At 39.6% G+C, this 26,095-nt stretch overlaps 1 protein-coding gene and 1 long non-coding RNA gene across 3 annotated transcripts in view; one reads left to right on the forward strand and one right to left on the reverse strand.

Annotated features, from left to right (window-relative positions):
- Window positions 1-19,755, forward strand: part of CPQ (carboxypeptidase Q) — a 463,854-nt gene extending 444,099 nt beyond the window's left edge. The window contains exon 9 of the mRNA XM_059994940.1: window positions 18,602-19,755. Coding sequence (XP_059850923.1) covers window positions 18,602-18,765 — 164 coding nt within the window. The 3' untranslated portion in view covers window positions 18,766-19,755. The remainder of the gene's footprint in view (window positions 1-18,601) is intronic.
- Window positions 7,816-26,095, reverse strand: part of LOC132413160 (uncharacterized) — a 31,353-nt gene continuing 13,073 nt past the window's right edge. The window contains exon 3 of one of the 2 annotated variants that reach the window (XR_009516621.1): window positions 7,816-8,502. This is a non-coding gene — a long non-coding RNA (uncharacterized lncRNA). Of the gene's footprint in view, window positions 8,503-22,996; window positions 23,165-26,095 lie in introns of those variants that run through there. The other variant, XR_009516622.1, reaches the window with a different exon arrangement.

Here is a 26,095-nt window from a genome sequence, read left to right on the forward strand (position 1 = left end):
AGTGGAAATGTGAAGAGCAGGGTGCATTTATGGTCCCCTTAGATCTTAATGTGGCTTTTGTCAAGGTCCTTTGTTCTCATGCTAGGAGCTTGATGTTACTTGTTACTTATGATTGGCTAGGAGAAATGGAGGTCCATGATTCTTTTTTTGTTTTTTTTTTTGCGGTACGCGGGCCTCTCACTGTTGTGGCCTCTCCTGTTGCGGAGCACAGGCTCCGGATGCGCAGGCTCAGCGGCCATGGCTAACGGGCCCAGCCGCTCCGCAGCATGTGGGATCTTCCCGGAGCGGGGCACGAACCCGTGTCCCCTGCATCGGCAGGCGGACTCTCAACCACTGCGCCACCAGGGAAGCCCCATGATTCTTTAGTATAACAACAATGAAACAATATCATGTGGTTTTATTGACTAACTTAATCTGATTATCTGCATGAGATTCCAAAACAGTGAAGGAATCTTTACTTTTTTCACAGGAATAAGCTACCTGGTCTTTTGAAGACAAGTCATTATAATATTAGCAACAGAGTAATATTAAGCATTATCATATGCCGAGCAGTATTCTAACTCACTGAAGCTCAAACAAACCCAGAAGCTAGGTTATTACCATTCCTATATTATAGATGAGAAAATTAAGGCACAGAGAAGTAAAATACCCTTCCCCATGTCACAAGCTAATACATGCAGTCAGGATTCAAACTCAGTGAGGCTGGCTTTATAAATTTGTGCTATTAATACTGTGCTATATTGACAAGTAAAGCAACTGTCAGAGGCTGAAATGTAGGAGCATATGACATATTTTCTACCTTCAAGAAGCTAATAAGTATATCTGCTTCCAGCCTTAAGAGAGAAACCTGGACTTGCCCTTGCCATAAAAAAAAAAAAAGACTAGAAAACTAGACAAAACATGTCAGACAACGAATTCATCCATTGGACAACAGGAAGGTGAGGACTGTGATCCCTGGGGTAAAGAAAACAAAAGAAGACCCCTGTGATTGCCCCAGTTTTCTGCCTAAAGGCATATTTGGGGTCATGGAGCAGGGAGGGAAAATCCAAGCACAACACAGTAGTCTCACTAAGTTACAGGGATGCAGATTAGAGTTCAGGAAGCCTGAGGCAGCTGTGTTTTGTAGGACGGAGTACCAGAGCAAGGAGCTACATAGAAAAAGAACTCCAGAAGTCTGCATAAGGGTCTCCTTGAGTCTTTGCTGCATAGGAAGCTGAGCATGTGTAGGGTAAAATTCCGCAAGTATCAGCACAGAACAGCCATCAGGGAGCTGGAGACTGGACAATTCCCAGAGACCTCAGGGCTGGGAAATTTTTGAATTTTGATCAGCCAAAATGGATCAAACTTGTTGAATATGTGGTACATTCAACAGAACAAAGAATAAATGAAACAAATGCAAAACAAATAACAAGATGGTAGACTAAAACGCAAAGCATATCAGTAATTACATTAACATAAATGGACTAAACCCTCTGATTAAAAGAGAGGGACGGTCAAACTGACCAAAAAAAATGAGACTTAATTATATGCTATTTGCAAGAAGCACACTTTAAATATAAAGACACAAGTAGGTTAGAAGTAAGTGGGTGGATAAAAGATATACAGCAAATTCTGAACATGTGAAGCCCATAATAACTGTACTATCCATAAAAGTAAGTATCAAAGAATATTATTATAGAGAAAAAGGGACATTTTATAAAGATAAAATAGTCTATTCATCAATAAGGCATGTAAATCTTAAATGTGAATGCTCTCAATAACAGAGCTTCAAAAATACATAAAGAAAAAAACGACAGAACTGGGCTTCCCTGGTGGCGCAGTGGTTGAGAGTCTGCCTGCCGATGCAGGGGACGCGGGTTCGTGACGCGGAGCGGCTGGGCCCGTGAGCCATGGCTGCTGAGCCTGCGCGTCCGTCCGGAGCCTGTGCTCCGCAACGGGAGAGGCCACAACAGTGAGAGGCCCGCGTATCGCAAAACAAAACAAAACAAAAAAAAAAAGAAGGAACACGAGGGAACTTTTAGCAGCAATGGGAATGTTCTACAACCTGATTGCTGTGGTAGTCACGCAGGTGTGTACATTTGTCAAAACTTGAAGAATGTGCACTTAAAATGGGTATATTTTATAGTATGCAAGAAGGTAATCATTTGTTGTGTAAGCAATATTAGCGCTTACTATTATCTAACTCTTTCCCAAGATTATACAGTACTTTGAATTCCTTTAGTTCGTCTGACAAGTAGGAGATTAGCATGGGTTATCTTGGTCTGATCGAGCATCACAATTGGAATTGACCTTTACATCCCCTGAGCTTTTACAGAACTTTGGATCTCATGTTTCAGCTCTTGGTGTGTATTTCTTAGCTCCCCTAGTTGGCCTTATAAAGGGCAGGAGCTTGGTACAGCTATAACAGTTCTTTACTTGAAACTTTCCCCACAGCTCATTTTGTGAATGTAGTTATTGCTGAATGAACGTATTACTGGAGAGCAACTGGGATGGGCTACTTAGGAAAGTCCCGAGTTTCCTGTCAATAGAGGTGTTTAAGAGAAGACTAAACAACTGTATATTAGAAATGTTGTAAAGTGATTCAAACATCAGATGATGTTTGGACTAGAGAAGTTCTTTCCCAGCTCTGATTTATGTAAAAAGAAAGCTTCCAAGGGGATGCAGTGTTTCTCCATAGAGAAAAGAGATTCTAAAAAGTAAGAGGGACAGTGGCCATCCTGACAATCCCCTGTCCACAGATAGAGTGGGGTTCGCCCTAAACCAACAGAGTGGGATTCAACGCCTGTTACCAAGAATGTGAGGTTGAATTATAAGCAAGGGAAGGATATAATTTTGGAAATGTACAAACCAGATATTCTGTTATGAAATCTAATAGGAGTTTCAAAATACACGGGTTCGTGTGAGAAGTTCCATGGAAAGAAAAGATGGTGGTGATGTGGGCATGAATCACCTGAGGATGGCTGATTCATAGACTTGCCCTTTCACGCCACTCTGTGAGGGCAAGACTACCCACTCCTGAGGACCTTCATCCTTAAGATGAAGGAATGAATTCAGCACAAGGTCTGCACATCCTCTCATCAGACTCCTTTGCTTATCATTGTCATTGTAACCTTTACGTCTAAGTTTACTCATCTGTCAAATGAGAACAATAATAATTAGAGAACCATCATGAGGATTTGATAAGATCATGCATGTTTAGTTAAGGCCATGACACACAGAAAGTACTTAGTAAATCCTGGCTATGAAAATGGCCATCATTAAACAGTATGTCATTGTACATTGCCAGTTATCCAGAGACAGTAAGTAGGAGAACCATCTCCAGTCTCCGTACCACGCCCAGAGCGAAACAGCCTGTGCCGCCTTCTAACACGCTCATGAACAGTCTTTACTGCGTTAAAATCAGAAACTTGGGGAGAAAGAGTCTTTCTCCTTTTTAAGTTTTATCTGTAGAGTCCCGAGAAGTTTTGGATGTAATACTTTATTTTCCAGTCAACCTCATTTCTACGGAGGTGTATTCTACTAGATTGAAAGTTCTGTGAAATTCCGTGAGAGCAGACATCTGTAAGTTACACGCATCGTTGTTTGCCCAGGGCCTAGCAAGGTACTTGGCATTTAGTAGGAGCTCAGTAGATATCAGGTGAATGAATATGATCTCCTTTCCAAAAACCTTATATACAAGCCACGTTTGACAGAACCCCTAAGTGGCTGCCTTGCCGTGCAGCAGTGAAGCAAGGTTGGTACGTTGAAAGTGTAACTGTGATCCTACTGAGGAGTCATTTAACCTCTTTACAGCAACTGGAAGATTGTTTCTCAGCTGTGTGAAATCAACAAGGAACTAATTCATGCTTCATGTTCCCTGTTCTTCATAATGAGGTCTTCTTACTAGTTTAATTAGTTAGTAGAGGACAGCATTCTCTTCTTTCCACCTTTTGTCAAGAATTCTAAAGACTTTAAGAAAAATGACTCAGGAGGTGAAACAGCAGGACTCCTGGTATTACTTATAAACTCTGCACTCGAAACTATTTCAGGGTCTGTAGCAGCGAATCTCAAGCACCGTTTACCTTGCCCCACGATGCCGGAGTTTGAGTATAAATGATGGAGCAGCTAATGACATGTTGGCCCACAAAGCAGCATTAGCTTCCTTTATCATCATCAGCCTTTTTTTTAAAAAAAAAACCACAGAAATGTATACATTGCAGTTTATCTCACCACAGAAGCATTTAATCAAATGTACTGTAATTATATTTTGAGTGGCTACTGAGAATATTCACTGTTTCTTCATTATAAGGATTGTCCTAAGAATCACATTAATGAGGGTGAACCATAATAGCATTGGGAATTTAGCTGCGTTTAAATGTTAAATTTACATCTCAGCCTTGTAGATTCCCTATTAATTGGTAGCTGTGGGCCAGGATCTTTTCATGAGCATTGGCATTTAATGGATATTCCTTGAATTGGTGTTTTACTTTAAGTGAAATGTGTGTTTGCATTAAGAGCATATTCATTTCCCAGTCTCCTTCTTATACATTTGTTTCCTTTGTTTTGGAATCCACAAAGCTTTGCATGTTTAGCTCACTTTTTTCCCTCCCTGCATAACGACTTTCAGAAGGTTAAATTTTAAAAGGTTTTGTGTGTAAAAAAAAAAATTGCATCCCTTTAGCAGACAGTCAATTAATGGGGCTGCATTTAGCTGCCAAATGGGAACCTGCCAGGTGACCAAGAAAGAAAGAGGTTATTTGCATAAATAAAATGAAAGCATATTAGAATAACTGAGCCAACATCCACCAAATTTTTCACCAGTGTCAACCTCGAACTTTACCTGCTTCATTTTCAGGATTATGGTTTGAAGCCAGGACTATTCACCATGTTTCTATTTTCCTTGTAGTTCTTTCCGCAGAAGTGGAGGAAAGTTGACTAATACTTTGCAGCTTTAGCCAAATAGTTTGTGATCTTCCTGTAACCCACTGACTTACACAGAAGCATGGACACACTTATTTTGGATAAATCCATGCTATCTGACACATAAGCAAACAATAAAGAATTGAAAGGAGTCAAGAGGCACTCAGTCCCAGATCAATTTTCTTCAATGTCCTGAGCGGCCATAGCATTTTTCTGGCCATGATTACATGTTATTCATAAGGATTACCTTTTATTATATTTTTAATGCTATATCTTTTCAGATGGGATTTTTTTTTTTTTTGTAGCAGTTGTACTTTCTTCTGTATGTTTCCTATCTTCTGTGATACAACTTCCTGTGACCTTCACGCTGTCATATCCAGAAATGAAGAAGCCTATCTTGGTGCAGACTCTCGGTCCATCTAGCCCATAATTCTACTGCTGACAATGGCCCCCAAGGCCATTTTGTGGAGGACTTGGCTGCCCACCTTGACATGATCCCTAAGATTTTAGGTGCACAGTCTAAAATAATCCCATTTCTCTTTGTAACCTAGTATGGCTTAATCAGCTGTGAATTTAGCTAGATCCCTTTAAAAGGACAAGTTTAGCCTGTCCTACCTACTGGGGAGTGGGTGGGGGGGCAGGATGGAGGGAGGGTAATGGAGATCCACAGTGTAACTGGAAGGGCCATTACAGGTTCTCAAGACTGATTTCAGTTCCAAATAGTGATACCGATCCTCAGGTGGACTGTCTTCTAGAGAAATACCCGCTGCTTCTGTTCTTTGTCTCATAGCCAGTTAATTCTCTATCCACAGCAAAACATTCCTTTCCATCCAATAGCAACTCAACCTTTTTGATTGTCAGTATAGTTTTATCAGTGTTTCTTTGAATGGGTAAAATACCCCCCTTCTCCTTGCTTACAACTTTTTTAAACCTTTTTAAAGATTGTGAAAACAAGCCAACTCTTCCTTTTATAAGAAAAACTATGATCTTTTTTCCCCTATAGACTATGAGCTTAAGTGCTTAGTAATAAACCTCTTTTAAAATAAATTTTATAAATCCATCAGCTTGGCCACGTGGCAGTGAGAATCACTATTCAGAGGTTCATAGAGTCTCCCTTGCAACCTCTCTCATGGATGAACATCTTCCTATCGACCAGTTGGCCTCCAATACCATAGTCATTTGCAGTGGCTCTCTCCAGCTCCACCATGATCCCCAGGCATTCCTGCCATGCACCTGCCAACCAGCCTTCCAGAATTGTCATAATTCAGTAGAGGAAGTAGGTCTAGAACAGCATGTCCATGTAGTACTTCCAACTTGTCTCATTCCTTTGTGTCTGCTTGCCAACAGAATGGGAAGTGGCAAACAGACACAAAGGTTTCTATCTATCGATACTAACATCCGCCTTCCACTCACAGTGGCTTTGTAACCTTTATGTATCTGTAGCCAGAAATCAAAATCTGTCCATTTGCACACAATTACGGAAAACCATGTTGATTTTAAGGCTTTCATTATAAAGTTCACCCTGGAAACAATCTTTAGAGTCTTCCCAAGTCTGAAGACCCATATGCATTGAATGTTCTCACAGTGTGCTCTGTCAGAGATAAGTTTTTACTGATGTTCTCTTAGGAGCATCGTTCCCCAGGTATGGAGAGAACTGCCGAAAGGCCTTTACAAGGAGTCAGGCTGGCTCAGGTAGGTGGGAGCGTTACTGACTACAGGCCATGAAAGAAGAGTGGGCAATAATTTCTGTATGGACAAAGGGAGAATTATAAATTGGGACTGACATATAAACATGAGTAAGATTCAAAAATTCCCCCTCAGAAGAAGTGTCAATATTAGTTTGAGTTACAAAACAAGGTAGAAGGAGAGAGTGGTATAGATGTTTCTTTATAGCTACATATGGAAGCTATGACACATGCATACACATAAAATTATAAACTCAAAGATAAGGAACCAATCATATATGAATGTGATTGTACTTTTAAGGTTTATAGGTGGGTGGTATTAAATTATAATTTTCTGAAAGGCAAAATCATGACTCTCATGTGGAAGGTGTGAGGCAGGTCGGGGAGAAATTAGGGTATTAAGGGGTGGGTACATGTTGAAGACAAGTCCAATTTTATATACACACAGATGTGCATATATATGTTTTTATAGAGAGACATATATACATTCATTTATATTAATGTGTGTGTGTGTATAAAATTTGTTTTTATTTTCCCCCCAATCCTCCTCATAATTGGGGACCATCCACTACCCTAAAGGGAGAAGGCAGAAGACCAGCCCTTATGTTGGTGACCAGTTTGCTCAGTGCTGTCAGGGTAATCATGGGTAAAATCATGGATGGGGACTGTGAGTCGCTGAACTTTTGAGAAGCAACATGAATGTGATTATTCATTTAAGGTTGTAGATGGGTGGTATTAAATTATAGTTTTCTAAAAGCTGAAATCATGATTCTCATGCAAATGAAAAAAGGAACACATGTCAAAGATTTTATTCAATTCATTCATTTATATGGGAATCAGTAAGATATTCACACCAAAGAGCATTTGAGAAACTGAGTTTATGTAATTTAATAAGTATTAACCTAAGATTGCTAGGTTAGATTAAAACTGCTTAACTGGTTAATGTCTTAGAGGCCAATAAACTGTAACCTTTGGAAACAACTGTTCTATGGGACAGAAATAATTTTCATCTAGAAAAAATGAAATAGACTAAATATCTATGAGTTAACATACAACGTCACCAAGTCTGGGACCTTTAATCAGTAGTAAGCAGTGAGTCAAACAAAGTACGTTGTCCTAGAGAATCTTTGCATGGACTTTGCCCTGAATGACATTGATAGGATGTGCTGCCTTATTTTCAAGTTGTGGATAATTTCCATAACAGTGGTGAAAAGTGGAGGAACATATTGAATAGTACATAATAGAGTGTTTAGCTCTCAGCTTATATGTGAAATATCCCATGTTTTTGGTAACAAGACTCTTCTTATCATTCCCCAAGGCAGCAGCTGAGAGAAGAATCCCCAGAAAATAGGATTTACTTAGCAAAATTGCTGTAGAGAGGGAGAATGAAGCCAGTATTTAGCTCTGCTTTTGCCCCATTAGATATTTAACAGTTCATTCATTTATCCATACAGTGATTCAGCAAACATTTATTGAGCATCTACTGCCTGCCAGGCTTTGGGGAGTAGAGTGAAAAAGACAAAGTCCCTTCTAGTGGGAAAGACAAGCAGCAAATAATGAAATCATTACAAGAATAATAATATAGTTTTAGGTAGTAGAAGAGTGCTGTGAAAGGTAGGGGCGGGGAAGAAGCAGGGTAAGAGGATAACAAATGATTAGAGGGGAGGGGTGGGTTTTAGATGGGATGGTTGCAAGCTCTTAGGAGGATTGGCAGGCCCTGCAGTGTGTGGCCCAGCAAGAGCAGGGGGCTTGGTGTCAGGAGAGGCTCTGCTATCCATCTTCTGATAGGTAGTCCCAGGCTGCCTGAGCCGACTGTCTGAATATGATTACATCTTCACTCCAGTTCATGGCCCAGGATACCTCCAGTTTGAGTTTCCATCTTCTTGTCATGAAGCAAAGTAAGGAGGGGAGACCAGAGCTGCGAGTGGAGCAAACAACACACACAGTTCGCCACTGGGGAAAAGGCTGTTACAGATGTCCTGCTTTAAGGCAGGGAGAGAAGGCTCAGCAGACTGGTTAGGAGCATTGTTTTCAGATCAGACACAGCTGGCCTTGAATCCTACCTCTACTGCTTTGGCTGTGTGACTTTAGTTACTCAAATCCATTTTCCATCTGTTAATGACGCATAATGATCACTCCCTCATGGGGTCACTTGGAAAATTAAATGAAATCATCTCCAAAAAGCCCTAGGCACACAGGAGGCCATCAACAAATAGTATTTTTCCTGTTATTCCCACATTTTGAGAGTCTGTAGTACCATCTTCCTATAGCAGTCATTAATTAGTCTTATTACAGGTGTACGGTTCTTCAACTTTATGGAAAGATGAATCATTATCACAGAGTTTAGGTACATGCGAACTGGAGGTCCTCCAGGTGTGTTGGTGTTGACCCATGTTCTGTGGTCAAAATTATCCAGCCAACAATGCAAGTTTTCCAAAGAGATGGAAGGTGCGAGGCCTTAGTGGCACACCTGAAACTTTTCAGCACAGGCTTGGAAATTCTTGGGTGAGAATTTAGAAACTAAAATTATAATACTTTTCATGGAGCTTTGATCTGGGATGTTTTTCCATTTCCTGTCTGTCCTTTCCTTTCCTTTGTTTTACTGTTCTTTCCTTTCCCTCTTATAAGTTGCTTTCTCTTCTGGAGAGCTATGGGTTAGGAAGCTATTAATTAGCTGCGTCTCACTCTAATTTTCAATGAGATTTAATATAGTAGGGATAAAACTGCCCCTTTTGAAAAGAGAGATTAAATGTCGGCAAATTCCTTGAATTGATTTTCTAATTGTTTTGGTAATAATTTTTTTCATTTGATAACGTTGCTGAAAGAAATAATAATTTTAATTAAACTTTAAATGTAATTTTTTATTTTATATATCCTAGGGAGACTAAGTTTTCTTGTAGGGAATAAGTTAAGACCATAACCTTCTTCTCTAACCTCATAATTATTATGATCAGGAAATGTCTGTAATACATTACATTGTAATTAAATTGCATACCCCAGACTGTGCAAGATGTGTTTATAAAGGACAAATGGATTTTCCACAGCTGCTTGCCTGTGAGTGCATCCTTCGTGAAACATTGCGGCAGCCAGTGTATGCACGGAAATAACAGACTTGAATCTAAATTTTCAAAGCTTTCAAATGTCTTTCAAAATCTTCTCATAACATGAATTGCTTAATTTGTGTACATGAAAACCCACTGATTACATATGAATGAGAGTCAACCTACAATAAGAGGGGGCTATGAGAATCTTTGTGTATTTATCCACCCATCTCTTCAGGAATTAGCAGGTATTCATTTAATCTTGTTCTGATATCCTGCACAGGCTGCACAGATATCCGTCATTACAGGGATCCTTCTGTGAAGATTGGAATCTTCTGTGAACAGTACAGGGCAGGTCAGGTATTTCTTACGATATTCATTGGACCATCTTCACCCAGTCCCACAGCTGGAAAATATTTTGTGAGATGAATGTTTACAAAAGAAAAAACAAAAGGATTCAGAGAGGAGAGAGAAGAAGGGGGAAGAGAAGGATGAGAAGGAAAAATAATCCAAACATGGGTCAAGGCGGGGTCACATAGAATAGACCTCATGGTCCAACTGTTCCATCTTTAAGAATAATCATCAGAACTTTGATTGATTAAATAAGTATTTTAAATCCTTCAAGTTGTATTGAAATGATCATGCTGTTGTGGATATACTGGGTTAACCTTGTGGATACGTAATATCTTATAGTAAAGTATTAGCTGAGTGCTTACTCATCCTCACCAGCATCTTGAACTCGGGTGTCATTAGCCCTCACTCATTCACGAGGAAACTGAGGCTGGGTGGCCTTACGTGATTCTCCCAAATTCACCCAGATATTAAGCAGAGGAGTTTGAATTGGAACCCGGTCCTATCTGACTCTAACCCCTATGTTCTCTCAGCTGTATCTCCCCGTCTAGGCCAAATTTCTCCTTGACTGACAAGCTCAAGGATACGTCTTCACATCCTTAAATTCCAAATCTCCCTTAGAACTAATTTCCTAAAGGTGAACTGTCCTAATCATGCTGTAATTTGTTTCCAAGGGGTGAATATTAGCCTTCAGAGCAGGCTCCTCCCTACCAGCTTTCACCTTCTAAAATTCATTTGATTTGATTCCCTACCTGTCAGAAGGTACTGTGCAATTTATCCCTAAGGACAGTTAACATTTCCTCCGCCGCCCCCCACCTTGTGATGTCAGGCGCTCTCAGAAATTGCAATGCAGGCTCTCCCTCAGTGCTGGTCTTTTCGATCAGTGGCTGTCACTGACAAAATGTCTCCTTGGAACTGCAGAGACAAAGCTGTAAGGCTGCCAGCAGGCCTGCTCTCCCATCTCCTGTGGCTATCAGTGTTCTCACTGGTGGTACCAGATCTTCTGGAGTTGTTTCAGTTTTGTCCGTTGCTCATGGGAACTTAGATGATCGCTGAGGAAATGCTTTCCTTAAGTCACTAGTTTTAAAGGGAGGCAGCCAAATTCCCAGCCATCTGGCAGTCAGTTTCTTTCAGTCTGAGACAGGGAATTTCAGAGGCCTTGAAGAGGGCATGCACAAATATTTCTTGCTTCTATTTTTTCAATACGGAATTTGGAGTCTTGTCTGTCAGCCATCATGCTGCGTCTTTAGGAAACTCTAAATGGGAGGAAACCAGCCCCTAGCAAGCTGCACTTTGTCTCTTGGAATTAAATGTCCTTTTCTGTTTCTTGAAATCCACAGTTCTGATTCATCTTCTATCTGCCCTCAGTGACTTCCGTTCTTTGAACTCCTTGACTTTGTCCTTAACTTGTGGATGAATTTGACATCCAGCTGATGCTCTCTGGGATCCAGAGAGCACATCCTGCTCACCGGCTGCCACTAGTTCTAAAATGTCATGGTTTCTGTTAAAATGCTTCTAGCTCCTACCAAAGTAAACACACAGATTTGTCTCTCTCGGGTTGTGCTGTGAGTTCATGGCGTAAAGTGTCTTCTTCTGGTTTAAAAATGGACCACTGGGCTTTTCACTGGAAGTTTGGTTATCTTTGTACACATGCTTTCCAGAGAACTTCAGAGGCTGGGTTATCATCATCTGGCCCTGGTCTTTGTCACCTGTCCCCCAAACTGTACTTCCTTCCTAGCCGTCTCCTCACCACCACGATTGTTTACAGAATTCTACCTCCACATTTTTCTGGAATGTCTCCCTAAGGTGCAGCTCCCGTCTCCCCACCTTCCTGCCCATTGGCCCCCAAAGCCTTCCCATTTATGAACTGTGTTCAGTCTGTTTTCAGCCTTATTTAGGAACTTTCCAAGATGACGTTAGTTGCCAACTTTCTCTGCCTGTAATTAACCCAAGTTACCCACACATAATGCTCACACGTTCTATTCACCTGGAATATCCGTGTCCCCACCTCGGTCTGTTGACAGCCTAAGTACTTGTGCTAGATATTCTCTTGTACCACTCCTTATCAATCCTCACCTTTCTCTACCCTATACTGTGCCGTTGGAGGCTAACGGTTATGGACTGCCCTCTGGCTTATGATTGGGTTTGGCCAAGGGAGGCCTGTAGGATATGAGAGGCACCAGGAGGGGACTGATTCCCTGGCTTCAAACAACCACAGCTCCTCTGGTGACCCCCTCCAACAGATACAACTGCAGCTACAGCTGCTTTCTTCTCTGCTTTTTTAGGCCTAGGGGTGGAAATGGCCTCCCTTGCTTCTCCTTTAGCATCCCTTATTGGTTTTATTTAACCCTGACCACTCTTTGTAAATAATCCTTTCATTAAATTTTCCAAGTTATCTTCTTGGAGTGTCCCATCTGTTTCCTACAAGGGCTCTGACTGATACAGCACCCCCAAGGCCCAGTTCACTTATACACTTCTCTGATCTCATTCATTCATTCAACAAATTCACATTCCTCGTCTGTTTGTTTGGTGTTACGTTATAGGCATTGGTGACAAGAGTGGAGAACAAAACAGTGGCCTTGCCTTCAGGGAAATTACAATATAGTGGGGAAAACAAATGTGAAACAAGCAGTTACAACAAAGAATGGTGAAGATTACGATAGGAGAAGTATGGAGAGCACGCAACAAGGGGACCTAGTCTAGGGGTCAGAGAAGGTCATTCAACTACATAAGGTATCCACTATTTTTTGTCCTTTGCCCATAGCACTTAGTGCATTCTGATTGTGTTATTATTATTTGTGGACACATTTTCTCTGCCTCTACTGCAGAATAAGCTTTTGAGAGCAGAGACTGTCTTTCTCACCTTTATGTCTTAGCCCACTGCCTAGAATGTTGTAGGAACTCAAGTATTTGTCCACTTGAATCGGACTGAACTTCCTGAACACTTATGAACCTCAGCTCCAGCCCACCCACTGAAGGTTGTACATTATTAGGCTGGATAATGGTGCGATCCCACCCTTTCAGAGCTATCGGAACAACAGAAAACATGTTTTACTAGTTGAAAAAGAAAAATCACTGAAGAGGAAGAGCCTCCTCAACACAGGTGAAGGGTTTGGTAGATGTTATCAACCTAATACACCCTGTTTCGGATATTTGCTGACAGGCATTGGAGTCATTAATTGTCAGGGTTGAGAGTTGAGCTTTCTTTTATATGTTTGTTTTGCATCACTGGCTTGTGTTGTGTTTGATAGCAACATAGCTGAACTCAGTGTGAAATATGAATGAATGGAGGGAAATCCATGTCCTACTCCAGAGCAAGGAGTCTGGGGAGATAAGTAAGTACAAAGTTTTTAAAACTTTGTTTTAAAAAAGCTTTTAAAACTTGGGTCAGCATAGAGAAAATCTGGACAGCATCCTGAGGCTCAGGAACAAAGAGCAGGAAGTAGAGGATTGGGAGAAGAGAACTCTGGCAATGTGGTAGGCCAGAAGTTCTCAGACACCTAGCTCCCCCTGCCAAAAATAATTGTTCGATAAAACAATAACTCTTTCTATAATACATGGCTTAGTAAGGCAAAGTAAGGGAATTCCTCTGGGGTGAAAAATGATGAAGTGAGAATCTGTAAGAGGTAAGAAAACTCCAGAGCCTTTGTCTAAGGGTATCTGCCAATCCCTGTTCTCCTAGAGCTTGGGTTTTAATGAGGCGTGAGTGTGTCTGGGACAGGAGACAAAACCTGGAGCCCCAGTGTCCTTGTATAAGGTATTGATTAACTTTAAATAAACATGTAAGTCATATGAACATCTGAGGTCTCCACTGAGAGAACTGAAAGAAAGTGTGTAACTTCCAAATGAGTAGAGTTGGGGTGGGGGAAGGAATGATAGGAGGAAGAAAAAAAATCAACACAAAGGAGAGCAAGAAAGAAAAGGAAAAAAAGCAAACTTAGAAAACAAACGGACAAATAAATAGAAAGTAAAAACTAAGATGAAATAAATGAGTCCAATTTAACAATAATCACGAGCTACACAAATGAATTATAATCTCCAGTTAAAAATCAAAGATTGTTAGACTAGATTTTAAGAATTCAACTTTAAACTATCCGTAAGAGAAACCCCTATAAATATAAGGACAGAGGCAGATTGCAAGTAAATTGATGGGAAAAGACATACGAAGAATGAGGTTAAAAAAAGGAGATATAGCTATATTAAATATTACATAAAACTAGACTTCAAGACAAAAAGCACTACTGCAAATGGCGAGGATGACTACATATTAATAAAGATGTTCAAGCTGGGACAAAGTGAGAGAGTAGCATTGACATATATACACTACCAAATGCAAAATAGTTAGTGGGAAGCAGCTGCATAGCTCAAGGAGATCAGCTCTGTGCCTTGCAACCACCTAGAGGGGTGGGATAGGGAGGGTGGGAGGGAGACGCAAGAGGGTGGGGATATGGGGATATATGTATACATATAGCTGATTTTCTCTGTTATACAGCAGAAACTAACACAACATTGTAAAGCAGTTATACTCCAATGAAGACGTTAAAATAAATAAAGATGTTCAATTTACCAGGAAGATGTAATTCTAAGTTTATGTGCTCCTAAAAGAATAACTTTGAAATATATAAAAAAGAAATTGCTGGAACTACAAGAAAAATAAACACATCCCAAATCACAGGTCATTTTCACACATCTCTCTCAAAATTGATAAACCAAATAGACAATAAATCAGTAAGGAGTTAACAGATTTGAAGAATACAATTAACAAGCTTGTTTAATGCACAGACACAATACACTGAAAGCACATTCTTTTCAACACATGTAACATTTATAAAATGGATCATCCAATAGGCCATGGAGAAAAATCTCAGCAAAACTCAAAGAATTTGTATCATATAGCCCACATTCTCTAACAGTTAAATTGGAAGTCAAAAATGAAAAAATAACTAAGGAAACCCCATACCTTTGAAAATTAAAAAACACATTCTAACTCATGCGTCAAAGAAGAAAATCAAAGTAGGACTTACTAAATATTTAGAACTAAGTGATCATGAAAATACTCATCAGAACTGGTGGGATATAGAGAGCTAAAGCAGTAATAGGGGAAAGATTGTAGTCTTACTGCTTATGTCAGTGACAAGGAAAGTGTGCAAAGTAATAAACTGAGCATTCAAGTCAAGAAGTTAAAAAAATAAAAGTGAATCAACCTAAGAATAAGGAGGGAAATAATAAATGAGTAAAAATCAATGAAAGAAGACTGCTATACATTAGAGAATGTCCCCCCAAAACAAGATTGTCTCTCTTTTTATTGAAAGAGTAACACAGCTGACAAACTGCTGGCAAGACTGATGAACAAAAAAGAGAGAAGACTCTAATAACCAGTATCAGGAATGAAAAAGCGTACTCCCTATAGGTGCTGCAGACATAAACAAAGATAAAAACAGGATATTACTGACAACTTTATGCTGATTATTGAATATTTGGAAAAACTCACACATTCCTAGAAAAGTGTAATTTCCAAAGTTAAATCAAGAAGAAACATAAAACCTGAATAACCCAATAACCAGGATAGGAATTGAATCATTAGTTAAAATTCTTACCATAAAGAAAGTATCAGGCCTAGATGGTTTTGTAAGGAGTTCTACAAAATGACCAGGAAATAAATCATTCTAATCTTACACAAACTATTCCAGAGTATACAAAAAGAAGGATCACTTGCCCATTTTATGAATCAGATATATATCCTTGATACTAAAAATGGAAAGCCACAAACAGAAAATGCAAATTTTTTTAAATGTATAATTTACAGTTGCAACAAAAAGTATAAGCCATGGAGGAAAGAAAACTAACAAAAGGCATGCCAAACTGTATTACAAAACTTCAAAGATATTACAGAAGACTTAATAAATAGAAACATATCAACACACCATTTTCATGGATAAAAACACAGTATCCTAATATAAAGATGCTAGTTCTCCCCAAATTTATACGTAGATTAACACAATTCCCATCAAAATCCAAAAATATTTTTTGTACAATTTAAAAATGATCCTAAACTTTATCTGAAAGAGCAAACAGTCAAGAATAGTAAGATATTCCTGAAGGGGAAGAAAGAGAAAGTGAGGGAACTTGCCCTGCCAGATAACAACAATTAGAATGCAATGGTAGTTAAGATACTGTGATATTGTTTTGGGAATAGACAAACAGACCACTGGAACAGAATTAGAAAGCCCCCAAACAAAGCAACAAGGAAATCTGATATATGCCAAAATTGATACTGCAGACCAGCGGGGAAAGAGGATGTATTAGCCAAATTTTGCTGAAACAACTAAAAATAAAAAAAGCCTACCCTACACCAAAATGGATTCCAATTCTAAATGAATGAAGAACTTAAAAATGAAAAGCAAAACTTTAAAAGTTTTAGAATAAGACCCCAGAGACTATTTTTGTGATATAAGAGTAGGGAGGATTTCTTAAACAAGATATAAAAAATAAAAATCATAAAGGAAAGGATTCATAAATTCAACTATATTAAAAGTAAGAACATCTATTCATCTAAATGCATGATAAACAGAGTGAAAAGAGCCACAAACTGGGAAGTGATTTATATAAACCAACGACCAACAAAAGATTAGTATCTAAAATATATCAAGAACGCCTACAAATCAATAAGACAAACAAATCAATTCAAAAATGGGCAAGGGGGGCTTCCCTGGTGGCGCAGTGGTTGAGAGTCCGCCTGCCGATGGAGGGGACATGGGTTCGTGCCCCGGTCTGGGAAGATCCCACGTGCCGCGGAGCAGTTAGGCCCGTGAGCCATGGCCGCTGAGCCTGCGCGTCCGGAGCCTGTGTTCCGCAGCGGGAGAGGCCACAACAGTGAGAGGCCTGCGTACCGCAAAAAAAAAAAAAAAAAAAAGGGCAAGGGGCATGAACAGGCATTTTCCAAAAGAGAAAACATAAATGACAAAAAATGCATATGTGAAAACATGCTCAGTCTCATTAATAATTTAAAAAATTAGGGCTTCCCTGGTGGTGCAGTAGTTGAGAATCTGCCTGCCAATGCAGGGGACATGGGTTCGAGGTCTGGTCTGGGAAGATCCCACATGCCGCGGAGCAACTGGGCCTGTGAGCCATGGCCACTGAGCCTGCGCGTCTGGAGCCTGTGCTCCGCAACAAAAGAGGCCGCGATAGTGAGAGGCCCGCGCACTGCGATGAAGAGTGGCCCCTGCTCGCCGCAACTAGAGAAAGCCCTCGCACAGAAACGAAGACCCAACACAGCCAAAAATAAATAAATTAATTAAAAAAAAAAATTAAAACCTTATGAGGTAATATTTCACACCTAGCAGATTAGCAAAACTTAGCCTGACAACACCAAGTGCTAGAGAGCATGTGAAGCAAGAGAAAGACTCATATACTGACAGTGGGAGGATAAACTGAAAAGGAAAGCATTTTGGACCTGCATGATGAAATTAAACACACATGTGGCTCTATAGCCCGGCAATTTCACTCCTACATTTAGACCCTAGAGAGTGTTGATTATATTTATTTGGTAGAACTATAAAGAAATACAATGAGTGGTTAATACGCAAGCAGAACAGGATAGTGGGCACCTCCCTCCTCTGGAGGGAGGAAAGGATCCATGGGGTGGGATGGGGTGGGGTGGGGTGGGGTGGGGTGGGTGGGAGGGAGCTCATAAGATGGGCTTCAAAGGTACTGGTGATATTCTTGCATTGAATCATGGACATACGTGAACTCTTGTCACCATTTATAATATACATTATGTTCTCTACAATCTTACGTATGTATGGTACTATATTTCATAATAAAATGGTAAGTAAATAAATAAATTAGTTCCAGAGGCTAAAGAACTGCAGTTGGAACCCACAGAATGGGCCAGGTAGGTTCTAAAGGATGACTGGGAGGTGTAAAGATACCTCGAGGCTCTGATCCACGGCTGAAACTAGAGAAAAGCTTCACTAGAGTGACAAGAAAGCTCTTAAGTGGGGCGGAGACTCCTGCTGGCGCCCTTGGAGGTTGCTGGGAAATTTTATTGGAAGTAAATGAATGAGAAGAAAAATTTGAGCAAAGGAGTACTGACTTTCTTTTGTATCCAGGGAGGTAAAAAATGTACACTCTGCTAATACGAAAAAATACTGTCTCTTTATAAAGAAAGAGGGTATTGTATCACTTGCTTTTCAAATAAAGTTTACTCTCCTTTGGGTAGCAGGAAGTCCAGAAGAAGGCAGTGTAGAGCTTATTCAATGGGCTTGCAATATTTTCTAAATCCAGGCTCCTTCTGTCTTTCCACTCTGCCATTTTTAGTGTGTGGGCTTTTTGCCCCCTGCAGTTCCAAACTTCTCATCTAATTCAGCATGAGGGCATTTTACTGACTCTTGTCAGCCAAGTAAAGGCTTTCCTAGAACTCACCCACCGCCTGCCACTTCATATCCTAGTAGTCAGAACAGTGTCACATGGCCATTTCTTGCTGCAAGAGAGGCTGGGAACATCATTATTTTGCCATCGCAGCCTGTATAATAGGATCAGGGAAGGGGGCAGTGGTTTCTGAGCCGCTATTCAGCAATGCCTGTCAAAATACTTCACTAAGAATTCTTCCTCTTTTTTCCCCAGGAGCCAGTCTACTTGATGACCTATATAAATATTTCTCCTTCCATCACTCCCATGGAGACACCATGACTGTCATGGATCCAAAGCAGATGAATGTTGCTGCTGCTGTTTGGGCTGTTGTCTCTTATGTCATTGCAGACATGGAAGAAATGCTGCCCAGGTCTTAGCAAGAGCAAGAGAGAAGGCACTTTTGTCCTTTCTGGCCAGGAATCCTGGGTCTGCAGCTTCAAGGAGCCCCGCTTCACCTAACAATTTTATGTGATCATTTACAAAGCACAACACTTTTTCATACTTTCTGATATCATGTTTCTTGATACTTTCCAAATTCTCTGTTCCTAGTGTAAGGAATAAGCCCCATCCCCACAAAGAATCAGCCAATGGTAGGGATCACAGTGAGGGAATTTCTTTACACCACATATTAAAAATACTGTTTCTACTTTGAAAGTAAATACTGGATAAAGCTTTGGAAGACCTCTGGCTTTTATGCATGTATTTATGAACACTAATTACAGTGACCAATATTTTGTTAAGTTATTCATTGAAGGAGTAGAGGAGTACACAATTGTAGTACAGTCTTAATTGAATGTATGGAGGCATCTGGCTTTCTAATTTGTACATTTTTATATTATTAGAATTTTTTAATGAGGTTAAAATTTTTTAATTCACAGAAAGAAGTCACCATTTGGGGAAAAAAATCAAGTATGTAAAATCCAGTTGCCTTATTAAAGATCTGTCACCAAACAAATGATACTATTTGACATTTATGTTTTATATATTTCACATAATATATCTATGAAGTTGGGGCTTATTCACAGTTTGCTGATAACAGGTTTGAGGCTCAGAGAAGCTAAATCATATTCACAGAGCAAAACACTGATCCCCTTCTACTCTGGGAATAATCTCTACTATTCTTCCACACACAATGTCCAGTATTCCATTTAAAAAATTACAAGACACACCCAAAAATGCAAGAAAAACTCATTGTCAAGAGTTAAAGCAATTAAGAAAACCAGACAATAGAGATAACTCAGATGTTGGAATATCAGAGAGGAACTTTAACATAACTGTGATTAATAGGTTACATTCTAGTGGGAAAATGGGTCTACATCCATGAACAGGAGAATTTCAACAGAAAGATGAAAACTATAAAATGGAATCAAATGCAAATACTAAAATAAAAAATACAACATCAGAGATGGAGAATTTCCTTGCTGGGCTCATCAGCAGACTGGATAAAACTGAGGAAAGAATCAACAAACTTGAAAACAGATCAATAAAAATTATCCAAACTAAAACACTGAGAAAGAAAAGTGAAGGAAAACAAACACCAGAATGGATCATTAGACTGTGATCTAATATATATGAGGCCTAACATACATGTAACTGAATTCTTAGAAGGAGAAGACAAAGTATCAGTTTTATTAATGGTGATGATTAAAAAGGCCTTTCATTTCTGGCAAGGTTGCCGACTGGTACGCTGACTGACACTTACACTGAAAACTAAAGATGTTGGATAACATCTGAGAAACACTTTCTTAAATATATGAATTAACTGATTAAAAGGTAAAGAATATTAGACAAAAAATTAAGTGGAGGCATGAACCAAGATGATATACAGCACATTAAACCAGCTTTTCTTTTTGAGAAAATATGCAGGATGTGGTGAACTTAAATTTCCATTTTCACAGCTTTTAGTGGCTCAGGGAACTATAGACAAATCCCATATTAGGGACATTAGAGAACCCCAATGAAATTGGAACCCCAAAGGATTATAGCTCAATACAATGGTGAACTAAAAATAACTCTGAGGACCATAAGGAAAATTACTGTTATTAAGTAACTGCTGAATGGAGGGTCCAGAGAAATTCCCACAGATAAAGTTACACAGTCAAGAAAATAAAACACAAAAACAGGAATCAGAACATTCTGAGCAACAGCAGTCCAAAAAAGAAAACATCAGAATTAATTCACAATATCCTCTGATATTGCAATTTTTAAATCAAGAATTTTCTAATCTATGCCTATTATGTTTTGAGGAAGTAAAAGAAAGGATTGAAAATAGAATAGAGAGTAAAGGACTATAAAAAGTGATGAAGCATATTGTCTTTTAAAAAAATAGAACTTCTAGAAATGTAAATGGAATTTGAAAATTATAGGACCAGCTTAACTGCAGATAAGAGAATTCATGAACTAAAAAAAATAGTGAAGAAATTAATGAGAATTTAGCACAAAAAGAAAAAGATATGGAAAAAATGAATGAGGTTAAAAAATATGAAAGATAGAGTTATATGCCCTAATATATGTTTAATCAGGGTTCCAGAAAAGAAGAACTAAGACAAAGAATTATCTGAATAAATAATAAATGAAAATTTTCCAGAAATAATGAAATATACCAATCCACAGAATCAAGAAACCCAATGAATCCCAAACAGAATAAACAAGAGGAAATCTGCACTGACATGTTATAGAGAAACTACAGACCACAAAAGACGTAGAAAAAGAGTCATGTAAAATCCCAAATCCATTTATGATAAAACTAAAGAGGACATCCTTAACCTGATGAAAACCTCCTACCCCCAAAAAAGTTTAAAATATCACAATTACAATGAAATACCAAAAACTTTTCCTTTAAGATAAGGAATAAGACACTGGAGCTACCTCTAGTCAATGGTACCTTAGATGTCCTGGCCACTACAGAAAGGCAGGGGGGACAAAGTCTAAGCAATGGAAATGAAGAAAGAAAACTTTTTATTTGTAGCTAAATATGATCGCCTATGTAGAAAATTCAAAAGAACCTACCAAAAAATCAAAATTAAAAACAAAGTTTAGGAGGTTTGGAGAGAAAAATCAACAAATATAATGAAAAGCATTTCTATACATATTCTTAGAAAATGCAACCAAAAATATGTTATTTACATTAACATCTAATAATATATCTAGAAACAAATTTTACAAAAAAAGATGTGTAAGATTCTTTCAGGGAGAAAATGATAAAACTTCACTGAAGTATATTAAGGTAGAACTAAATTAGATAAATATGCCATGTTTAAGTTTTGGAAGACTCAATAGTAAAGATGTCCATTCCCCCTGAATCTATCTGTAGAATCAATACAATCTCAATGAAAAATTCCCAATGGGATTTTTTGGATTTGAGTTCTTAATTTTAGTTTATTGGTTGGTTGCTTGGTTTAATGTACCAAGCTGATTTTAAAAGGTAATTGGATGACAAAGGACTAACAGTAGGCAGCATTCCTGAAAAAGAAAAAGTAGGGGATCATAGTAGCCATTAATGTGATTGCCAATTATTCTTGATTTTCTTTCTAGGCAAGGTCGTACTTTCCTGATCCCTTGTAATTTGGTATTACCATGTGCTTTTGACAAAGGAATAGGAGCAGAAGTGGTTACCTCTGAGTGGCAATTTTAAGACCCAGTGCATGATTTTGCCATCCTCTCTCTTCCTCATCATAGCAAAAGACAGTGTTGCAGAGAGTGCCTGCTCCAGGAATCCCCCTCCAGAGTGATGACCAGGCACAACCCAGCTTCTGGTCTACCCGTAATGAACATGAAGCATGAACAAGAAAGACACTGATATTATAGTATCACTGATAATCTGTGGGACTTTGTTGCCACAGCTTACTCTGACTGATTTATTTTTATCTTACGTTGCCAGATATCAAGACTTCTTATCAGGCTGTAGTATTTAAGATGGCATGGCATTAGCACAAGGGTAGATAAACAGACCAATGAAACAGAATAGAGTCCAGATCCAGAATCACACATTCATGAAGACTCGATTTATGGCCAGGTTGGTACAGAAGATCAGCAAAAAAGAAAACATAGACTTCTCAATAAATAGTAGAACAATTGTCTCTAAGTGAACAATTGTCTCTAAGTAAACAAATTCAACTCTCACTTCATATCTCCTATGTAGCGTCCTGTTGAGAATAGATTGAAAACAAGTGATTGAATCGCTTGACTAATTTAAGGGCACAGTCCCCTGAAACACATCTGAAAGCACCGAGAACAGTGCACAGTACATAGTAGCTTCACAATAAATGTCCTCTGATTGGGGAATGTCAGCTCCTTTAATCTTGTGGCAAGTCCATTTCTCAGTTTCCATTCCGCAGTCCTTCTCTTCTTTGAGGTAATGATAGGAACAGGATAAACATTCCTAACATGCAGCCCTATCAAGAGAGAGCTAAACTGAATACCAGCAGGAAAGTCCTGGAATTCACTCAAGCAAGGGAATAAGCTTAATCAGGAAACACGGGAAGCTGCCAAAGAGGGAGGTCTTCACAGTTGTGCTTTAGGTGGTCCCATTTGTATTCCATCTTCACAAAAGGAGACAGAAGCCATAAATGGAGACTTGGACTGCAAGTAACCCACATGGTTGTCAGTTCCTACTACAGTGGCCATGCAGAGACACAAGAAGATAGATCTTCTGACTGAGTAATGTTGGTCATGCGATTTACAAGGTGATGTCTTCCACCTCGATCCAAAATCCAGTCAGTCTCAGGTTCATGCTGGATTGAGAAATACAGCACATCCCAATTCTTTAACCAAGCTCTGTGAGGCAGAATTACAGGAGCATTTAGTCTAGGGCTAATTTTGCCTAACTACTAGGGCTAAACCCTCTGAATGCTCTGTTGATGCCCCATAAATTATGAGATTTTCCTCTCTGATGGGCAGAACAAACTATTTCTGTCCTTGTTGGAGCTCCTGGTGCTATTTCTTCTATCCCTTTCAGTTGGCTCTTCCCAGCCTCTGAGAGTTCCCTCCAACACATGCACCGATCGGTGCTCAGCTGGGGAGGGGTGGGGGACCCTCCGCAGGTCTCTGGCATCTCATTCTGTGAGGCTCTCCCCTCTCTGAGACTGTGTCCCATGAACTCTCGCTGCCTTGGCCTCCCCGGACATTCAGAATCCTCCCTCAACTCATGGTGATTCCCGGGCTCTGCTTGGGTTTCCCTTTCCTCAACGGTGACTGGAAGCTTTCTCAAGGTAAGCTAGTGCCATCGTAGGACTCACTTCGATTATTTTCCGTCTCTTGGGCACCATGGTCCTTCATCTCCTGACATTCAGTATCTTAAAAACTCTTGTTTCATATATTTATTTGAGTTTTTAATTATTTCATACCTAAAACCAAAGCTGATCCCTGTTACTCTTACTTGGGCAGAAATAAGTGTCAAGTCACTATTTTTTGTCCAATGTATACACCCATATACTTTTTACATTTTGTACATTTTGAATCATTCTTTTCTCACTACTTGATTCCAGTTCAGGAATGTAGATTCTCAAGGATTTCACGAACTGTCCAAAGACTGAGCTAAAATTCATGGCATCTATGAATTACCAGAGTCCAAAGATACTCTGTGGCTTAGCTGGTAATCATCTTTAGTTTCAAGGATTATTTTCTAGAAAGAATATGTCCTATACAGATGTATATATATATATTTATATGTAATATCATATATTTTACATAAATGTTAAACGATGTATAAATATATATAAATAAATACCTATATAATCATTTATGTAAACTCATAGGCTGCTGGTTGCTCCCTAAAATAGAGCAACACTTTATGTCCTATTGGACCAATTTCTTCCATTCCCTTCAAGATCAGCAGAGAGGGACTTCTCAGTAGCAACACAGCTACGCTCATGGTCTACCTCCCTTTGACTTGGAGCTGCTGTGCTTTCGGCTTGTCACCCTGAGCAGCATCTTTAGATCACCCTCACAGATGGCAGAGCTCAGATATATGTCCCGTTTTGTATTCTCCACTCATTGCCACCACCATCCTCCCCACTCACTCCAGAATTTTAAAGCTCAGAGCCACTTTGAAAGAGAAAAACCATCACAAAGTGATATTCTAGCCCCTAGTTCCCACCAGCTGGCGAGACTCCACCTCCCCCCCCCCAACTGCCTTCTGTGTCACTGTACCCACCCAGCCCCTCCGGGAAACGGGGCCCTTTGTTCCCCCTCCACTTTCTGCATGGGGTGTGGGCTTGTACCTTCCTCGCCTATATCTTAGAACTGTCTCTGAGGAAGTGATTTTATTCCATCTCTTTGCCTTTCCCCATAAAGTTGTCCCTGAAAAATATTAGGGACAATAATAATAAAAAATATTATTATTTCCCTGAAAAAATAATAATTGCATACGGCCAGAGGAAGGCATGTCCTCCCAGGGCCCTCTACTGCTGCCTTACTGGAGGAGAATGGAGGGACTGGGTTGCGGGACAGTGTGAATGTGTGAGGCTGGGGAGTGTGTTGGTTGGTGGGATAATCAGTGGCACTGATCGCATAGGAGCTACGGAGAACCACATGGGGTAAACAGGGGGGAGGAAGAATTATGAAGAAAGAGAGGGGTCTGTAGAGTTTTTTCTCACGATAACTCTGCTCGCACATCATAATTGCTTAGGTCTCCCAGGCAGCCGTGGAGCCTGGCACGTGCCCTTGAATCACTACAGGTAGAGGCACTTTCAAGTACAATTCTCTTATTTTCCATCAATTGTCAAAGGCACTGTTCCTCTGCTAAGAAACCGCGTCTCATTTGAGTGGTGGCCTACAATGTGCAGGCAGCCGCTTTCCAATTTGCCTTTAGGGTCAAGCTGATTCGTCTGGCTGAGTAGACTTAAGTGCAAATCGAGAAGAGAAACCCATTTACATATTGTACAATGTGGAAAAGGTGAATTCTGTAACAGAAAAGGGAGGGGAGAAGAGGGAAAGGAGGTCAATTGCTGATTTTTCCCTTGACATTGTTAAGATGTGGTTCTGAGGGTTCTGGTGTGTCTGAATGATTTGGAGTTGAAGTTCCCAGAGTGTTCCAATTTCCTCACAGTAATTACGCTAATGACACCAAGAGTGTTTTGAAAGTCCTCATGTGTCTGCACTGCATACATTTCATTGCCACGCAGTCCTATTTGCTCAGTGTGCTCCCCTCATAATAATTTGAGATGCTTCCCACTTACCTTGAGTAAATATCAAACAGATCTTGATATCTATATCTGTCTCATGAAATATACATCCTCTCTAACTGTGCCCAAATGATTAATTTACTGCTATGTGATGATTAGCGTAAAAATCTCAGCACGACACGAGCTAGAAATGTTATCAGCTAATTGCCATTTGAAGTGAAGAATGTTTTTGCATAGAAATTAATGATGCATGCTTACTTCTCAATTCTCTGTTAAACCAGAAAACCCAAGACTGTTTTTGAAGCAGAAAGGAATCACCTTTGAAGTTTGTTTTTTTTTTCCTTTCCTCTCCCTTAGATGATCCACAGTTCAGCAAAGGAATGGTGGAAAGCAACGGTTAGCGGAGTTTTGTACGCAAAACTCAGCTTTCACCAAATCAGGTCTTCCAACCAATCAATTACACAATTTCAGGCAAAGACCTTTTCCCTGGACGTTAGAGCCTCTCTGTGGCCCTGAAACTTGACAGAGAAACACTCATATATGTGCAGCATATCCTAAGCTTGCTCAAGTCCTTTGGAGAATC

The sequence above is a fragment of the Delphinus delphis genome, chromosome 17, assembly GCF_949987515.2.
Source record: "Delphinus delphis chromosome 17, mDelDel1.2, whole genome shotgun sequence".
Classification (NCBI taxonomy): domain Eukaryota; kingdom Metazoa; phylum Chordata; class Mammalia; order Artiodactyla; family Delphinidae; genus Delphinus; species Delphinus delphis.